This window comes from Tasmannia lanceolata, unplaced genomic scaffold (genome assembly GCF_043159265.1).
Source record: "Tasmannia lanceolata isolate RefF3 unplaced genomic scaffold, GAP_Taslan_0.1 ptg000112l, whole genome shotgun sequence".
Taxonomy (NCBI): Eukaryota; Viridiplantae; Streptophyta; class Magnoliopsida; order Canellales; family Winteraceae; genus Tasmannia; species Tasmannia lanceolata.
The window spans coordinates 274,900-282,050 of NW_027518789.1; the positions used below are offsets into that span (position 1 = coordinate 274,900).

General features: G+C 52.8%; 1 protein-coding gene across 1 annotated transcript; it reads left to right on the plus strand.

Moving 5' to 3' along the window:
• Positions 1 to 2,633: 2,633 nt before the first annotated feature.
• LOC143865798 (uncharacterized) lies at positions 2,634 to 3,807 on the plus strand. Its single transcript, XM_077375903.1, has 2 exons — positions 2,634 to 3,012; positions 3,251 to 3,807. Exons 1-2 carry the CDS (start codon positions 2,634 to 2,636, stop codon positions 3,805 to 3,807), a joined length of 936 nt encoding a protein of 311 aa, XP_077232018.1.
• The last annotated feature ends 3,344 nt before the right edge of the window (positions 3,808 to 7,151 follow it).

The following is a 7,151-nucleotide window of genomic DNA, read 5'->3' on the forward strand; positions in this document are numbered from 1 at the left end:
GATCAGGGCCGGCCCGCTGAGAAGACGTACTCAAGCAGACCTCCGTTCACAGATAATGTTATGAACGCGCCGGCGCCCAGAGGGTTCAAAATGCCGACGGTTCCGCAATACGACGGAACCACCAACCTGTGGACCACCTGGAAACGTTCAAAACTATGATGCTCCTCCACGGCGCCTCTGACGGATTCCTCTGCAGAGCATTCCCGACCACACTGACCGGTGCAGCCCGGGACTGGTACTCGAGGATCAAGCCAAACTCCATTAGCAACTTTGAGAACTTTGGAGACGACATGGTCTGCCATTTTATGAGCAGCCGGAGGCCAAGGAAAACAACAGCATCCTTGATGGCCTTGCGGCAGGAGGATAACAAACCTCTGAAAACATTCGTCAGCCGTTTCAACAGAGAGGCTCTTCAAGTGCCGAATTTGGATCCATCAGCCGCCATGAATGCGCTCCTCGCAGGTGCCAAATCCAACCATTTCCGCCGATCAGTTGCTCGCCAGAACCCGCACTCACTGGCGGATCTGATGGCAGGGGCCGAGGAATATATAGCCCTGGAGGAGACTCTAGCGGCCTTAGACTCAAACCGGAGGAGAACCTCCGAAGAAAAGAACCCTACCAAGCAGCGTAGGCATGATAAGGCCCCCAGAAGAGAGAGGTCCCCCCAAAGGAGGGAAGAAAACTTTACCCCTCTCAACACCTCCCGGAAACACACACTGGCCGCAATCAGAAGAGAAGAATTCGTAAGGTGGCCGACCAGAATGATCTCCAAGGGAAATAAGAGAGACAATTGGAAGTATTGTCGGTTCCTCATGGACCACAGGCACGACACAGACGAGTGTTGGTAGCTCAAGGAAGAAATTGAGCTACTGATTGGTCGGGGATACTTGAAAAAGTATGTCAAAGATGACGGCCACAGAAGAGAGCGCAGGGAGAAGAGTCCCCAGGGCTAGAGCCCTCGACGATCACAGCCGCCCCTTGCTCGGGATTAATCTCCCCCACCATCCAGTCCACGACCAGAGGCACGCCGATCCCTGCCAAAGGGGGTCATCAACACGATTATGGGCGGACCGGCCGCTGGGGGCACATCATCCGCCGCTCGAAAAGCCTACGCGCGCCGAGTCAATGCCGTGCACACGTGCGGCAAAAAGATGAAGACGGAGAATGAAATCGCCTTTTCAGATGCAGATCTCGACAACTTGATACTACCTCGTGACGACGCACTGGTTATAAGCATGCTCGTCAAAAACTAGGAGCTGAAGAAAATCCTTGTCGACAATGGAAGTTCAGCCGATATCCTATACTATTATGCTTTAAAGCAAATGATGATAGGAGACAACCGCTTAAGGCCGACGAACTCCGATTTATTCGGTTTCTCAGGGGAGGTCGTGAAAGTGGAAGGACAGTTTGAACTTCGAGTCCTCGTCGGAGAGCCGCCCTGTCAAGCCTTCGCGATGGTCAACTTCCTGGTAGTGAGGGCAACTTCGGTCTATAACGCTATCTTGGGACGACCCAGCCAGAATCTAATCCGTGCCGTCGCTTCAGCATATCACCAGAAAATAAAGTTTATAACGCCAAACGGCGTGGGAAAAGTCAGGGGAGATCAACCACAGTCCAGGGAGTGCTATGCCATGGCACTCAAGGGAAAAAATACGTCAGAATCGCTGCCGATTGAGCTACTCGATCTGAGAGACGAAGCCCAGGGGACTCAGCCCGCCGAAGACCTCATCTCCATCCCTCTGTGCAAAGGCGATAGTGAGAAGGTCGTTCAGATCGGCTCCTCTCTAGGCAGTAGCACCCGGCAGAGCCTCACCCAATTTCTTCAAGACAATGCAGACGTCTTTGCGTGGGCTCCCGTAGACATGCCCGGCATAGACCCGGAGGTCAGCACGCACAGACTCGGTGTTGATCCGACCTGCAGGCCGGTGAAACAGAAAAGAAGACATTTTGCCCTGGAAAGGCGGCAGGGGATCAAGGAAGAAGTGGAGAAGCTCTTGAGAGCTGACTTCATTCGGGAAATTCAATATCCAGACTGGCCGGCGAACGTGGTCTTGGTAAAGAAAGCCAATGGGAAGTGGAGGACCTGCGTTGATTTCACCGACCTGAACAAAGCTTGTCCCAAGGACAGCTACCCGCTCCCAAAAATCGACCAGCTGATAGATGCCACCACAGGTCACGAACTGCTGAGCTTCATGGACACCTTCTTCAGATACAGTCAAATCAGAATGTATGAATCAGATATACCAAAGACCTCCTTCATAACAGATCAGGGAACATACTATTACCGCGTCATGCCCTTCGGCCTAAAGAATGCCGGAGCCACCTATCAAAGGCTCGTCAACAAGCTCTTCCAGAAACAGATCGGCCGTAACATGGAAGTCTATGTGGATGATATGCTGGTCAAAAGCCGAAGTGCGCAAGATCATGTCTCCGACCTGAGAGAAACATTCCAAATCCTAAAAGAACATAACATGAAGCTCAACCCCACCAAGTGCACTTTCTACGTCAGCTCGGAAAAGTTCTTGGGGTTTATGGTAAGCCAAAGAGGGATAGAGGCCAATCCAGAGAAGATCAAGCCCGTGGTGGAGCTCACTCCACCAAAAACCATTAGAGAAGTACAGCGGCTAACCGGGATGGTGGCCGCACTGAGGCGCTTCATCTCAAAGTCTGCCGAGAGATGTCTACCCTTCTTCAATGCCGTCAAAGGAATCAAGATAGCACCCTGGACAGAGGAGTGCCAAGCCGCATTCGAGGAGTTGAAGCAGTACTTGTCCTCCCCACCGCTGTTGACAAAGCCAGAGCCGGGAGAGGAGCTGCTTCTGTACCTGTCCGTAGGCCCCATGGCACTGGCAGCAGTGCTAATTCGAGAAGAGCGCAGCCAGCAGAAACCGATCTACTATGTCAGCAAGGTCCTACGTGATGCTGAGATCAGGTACCAGCGGGAAACTGGCGTACGCCCTGTTCATGGCGGCCAGAAAACTGAGGCCATATTTTCAAGCCCACACGATAAAGGTCCTGACCGATCAGCCGCTCAGGCAAGTTCTCCACAGATTGGACACCTCGGGGCGTCTTGTAAAATGGGCCATGGAGCTGAGCGAATTTGATATCCAGTATCTGCCTAGGCCAGCAATAAAAGCTCAAGTGCTGGCAGACTTCGTGGCTGAATGCACCATCCCCCAGCAGAGCACTGAATCCGAAACTGTCCAAACCCCAGTTGTGGAGAAGGTAACTACAACTGGTGAATGAACAGAAGCCGAGATTAAACCAGTAACAGCAGAAATCGTCCCCGTACCGGCAGAACAGGATCCATCGACCATCGAACCACTCTGGGAAGTATATGTGGACGGATCTTCGAACAATGGTGGCTGTAGAGCCGGTTTGATTCTCACCGGGCCTGACAACTTCATCCTGGATTACGCCCTAAGGTTCGGATTATGTGCGTCCAACAATGAGGCAAAATATGAGGCCCTCATCGCCGAAATGAACCTAGCAGTCCAGATCAGCGCCCAAAGACTGAAGGCGTACTGCGACTCCCAGCTGGTTGCAAACCAAATCCAAGGAGTCTATGAGGCGCGCGACGAGCGCATGATCAAGTACCTCTCCAAGGTGCACCAGTTGGCCGTCAAGTTCAAAAACTTCGAGGTCATCAGAATCCCTAGAGCGGAGAATGCAAAGGCGGATGTGTTGTCTAAGCTGGCGGCATCCGGTTACACCACTCTTGGGAGTATATGTATGGAATTTCTGAAAAAACCCAGAATAAAAAATGAGGCTGTCGAGGTGATGCAGGTCGAGCAGGAGCCGTGCTAGATGGACGAGATCATTGATTACCTGCGCAGTGGGAAGCTCCCCGAAGCAAAGAAGTAAGCCCGCAAAGTGATACAGAGAGCAGCCCGATTCTCCCTAGATGGTGAAAGTCTGTACAAAAGGTCATACACCATTCCGTACCTAAAATGCCTCCGGCCAAGCAACGCCGCATACACTTTGCAAGAGACTCACGAAGGAATATGCAGAGAGCACCTGGGGGGCAAGGCCTTGGCCATCAAAGTACTGCTGAGAGGCCTGTACTGGCCAACATTGAGGCAAGATGCTCTGGACCTGGTCAAAAGGTGTGAAAGATGCCAAAAGTTCTCTCCCACCATCCATCAACCCGTTGTGTCCATGGCCCCAATCATTAGCCCGCTCCCTTTCGCAGTTTGGGGTATGGACATCTTAGGCCCCTTCCCGCCTGCCTCCGAGAGGCATGAGTTCGTTGTGGTAGCCATTGACTACTTTACCAAGTGGGTGGAGGCTGAACCTCTGGCCAAAATCACAGAGCAAAACGTGCAGACCTTCTTCTGGAAGTCAGTCGTTTGTAGATTCGGTATTCCCCGCGTCTTGATAACGGACAACGGGAGGCAGTTCAACTGCCAGAACTTTCAGAAATTCTGGTCTGACTTGAAAATCGAATAGAGATTCACTTCAGTGGCACACCCTCAGACGAATGGGCAAAGCGAAGTAACGAACAGAATCCTACTCCAGGGGATCAAAAAGAGGCTGGACGAGAAAGCAGGTCGATGGGCAGACGAACTTTATCATGTCCTCTGGGCGTATCGCACCACCCCGCGAACCTCTACGGGGGAATCGCCATTCAACTTGTCTTTTGGAACCGAGGCCGTAATACCCGTCGATGTTGGCGTCCCGTCTCCCAGAATCACCAACTTCAATTAGTAGACCAATGGAGATGGGCTCCGCGCAAACCTCGACTTGCTAGAGGAAGCCCGAGAAGAATTCTGAATCAGAGTCGCAGCCTACAAACAGAAAGTGTCCCGCTATCACGACCTGAAGATACGCCCAAGAGAATTCCAAGCAGGAGACCTAGTCATGAGAAAGGCTGCTATCTCACAACCAAAGAAGGTAGGCAAACTCTCCCCGACCTGGGAGGGGCCGTACCGAGTGAAAGTGATAATTCGCCCGGGGAGTTACAGACTAGAGACGCTCGGGGAGCACCAACTACCCCACGCCTGGAACTCAAGGAACCTCCGAAAATACTATCAGTAGTTGGCCGCCCGGCGCGAAAGTGACGTTGTAAATATATATTGAATGTGAATGATAAAGAGGACTCTTTGCAAATCTCCTAGCGCTCCTCCCCGGAAACCCAGTTCACTAAAACTTGGGTACTCGCTACTTGGTTCGCCTCGGCTCGTCTCCGCAAAGACCGGGAGCGCACTCCTGGTCAGGAACGAGCCCGGACAGAAAAAAACCAAACCTACTTGGAAACCCAGTTCACTAAAACTTGCGTACTCGCTGCTTTGTTCGCCTCGGTTCGTCTCCGCAAAGACCGGGAACGCACTCCTGGTCAGGAACGAGCCCAGACAGAAAAAACCAAACCTACTTGGAAACCCAGTTCACTAAAACTTGGGTACTCGCTGCATGGTTCGCCTCGGCTCGTCTCCACAAAGACCGGGAGCGCACTCCTGGTCAGGAACGGGCCCGGACAGAAAAACCAACCTCGGAAACCCAATTCACTAAAACTTGGGTACTCGCTGCTTGGTTCGCCTCGGCTCGTCTCCGCAAAGACCGGGAGCGCACTCCTGGTCAGGAACGAGCCCGGACAGAAAAAATCAAACTTACTTGGAAACCCAGTTCACTAAAACTTGGGTACTCGCTGCTTGTTTCGCCTCGGCTCGTCTCCGCAAAGACCGGGAACGCACTCCTGGTCAGGAACGAGCCCGGACAGAAAAAACCAAACCTACTTGGAAACACAGTTCACTAAAACTTGGGTACTCGCTGCTTGGTTCGCCTCGGCTCGTCTCCAGAAAGACCGGGAGCGCACTCCTGGTCAGGAACGGGCCCGGACAGAAAAAACCAAATCTACCCGGAAACCCAGTTCCCTAAAACTTGGGTAATAGCTGCTTAGTTCACCTCGGTTCACCTCTACAAAGACCCGGGTCAATTAAAGCTTGAATGTTTGCCGGAGTATTTTTGGCTCACAGTGAGTCAAGCAGTATTAGCCAGAGGCAAACATAAGTGGATAGTGGACAGCGAAATGTAACTTCTATTCATGAAAAAGTAGGGCCTCGAAGGGCGATTACAAAAAGTAGGGCCTCCAAGGGCCATTACAAAAAGAATCAGGAAGCCGTGCCCAAGAGGGGAAAAAGGGGAGCTCAAGACACCCCGTGACCGCCACCCCGTGAGGGATGTGCCACCGGCGGATCGAGAAGGAAAAGGCCCGTCAAGACGACAGCCAGATTGGATCCCTTGACCTGCTCAAGGCAATCCATGAATCCCAGCTTGTGGGATTCAGTGGACAAACTAATAAGTTCGTCCTCTTTCTTCTGCACGGCCTCCTCGATGGCCGCTGTCTGCCTCTCCCGGGCTCTTTCCCTCTGTGCATTAAGGGCTTCGGCGGCCTTCTGCTTCTGGGCGGCCATATCATCTTTGAGCCGCTGTATCTCCGCGTCCCTCTCCCCGATGGACCTTTGGAGCTCGGCTGCCTCCTGCATCAGTTGGCCGCTCTCCTCCTCGGACTTAGTGATTGCCTCAGAAAACTTCCGGCTCTTCTCACGAAAGTCACTATAATACAGTCCAATCTGCAGGCGAGCGCAAATAAATGATTACCGAGCGTTAAAAAAATACCTGATAGAGTGAAGAGAAGATGGCCTTGTCGGCCGCAGCTGGAGGTTCGTTTAGAACCTGGAGCTTGTCCTGATTCAAGAGACCCTTGGTGACGATCTCCATGGCTACCCGGCTCTCACCCAGGCCGGTGTCGCTCTTCTGAACGGCCCAGTTGGGCCAAAAAATATTATCCCCAGACTTCGCCTGGGCGGGGCGGACTCCGGTGGATGCTCCCCCCGATTTGGAAGACCCCGCTCCTCGGCCGTAAGCACCGACCAGCTTCACTGAGGGCTTGCCCCTGGAGGGCGGCGCGTCCTGGGTCGGAGCAGGACTCGAGATCTCTGGGGCTTTCCTCCTGTTGGCCTTGCAGGCCCCTGACAAAGGCTCCTTGCCTCACCTTCTCCAACTTGGACTGCGTCTGTATCTCTGAGAGTCAACATGGACGAACAAAAACCGGTCAGGAGCAAAAAGGAGGAAAAAGAGATTAAAAGCAAGACTAGCCACATACGTGCCGGGGTCGCAGTACTAATGCCAAGCCCGACCAGAACCTCTTCCCC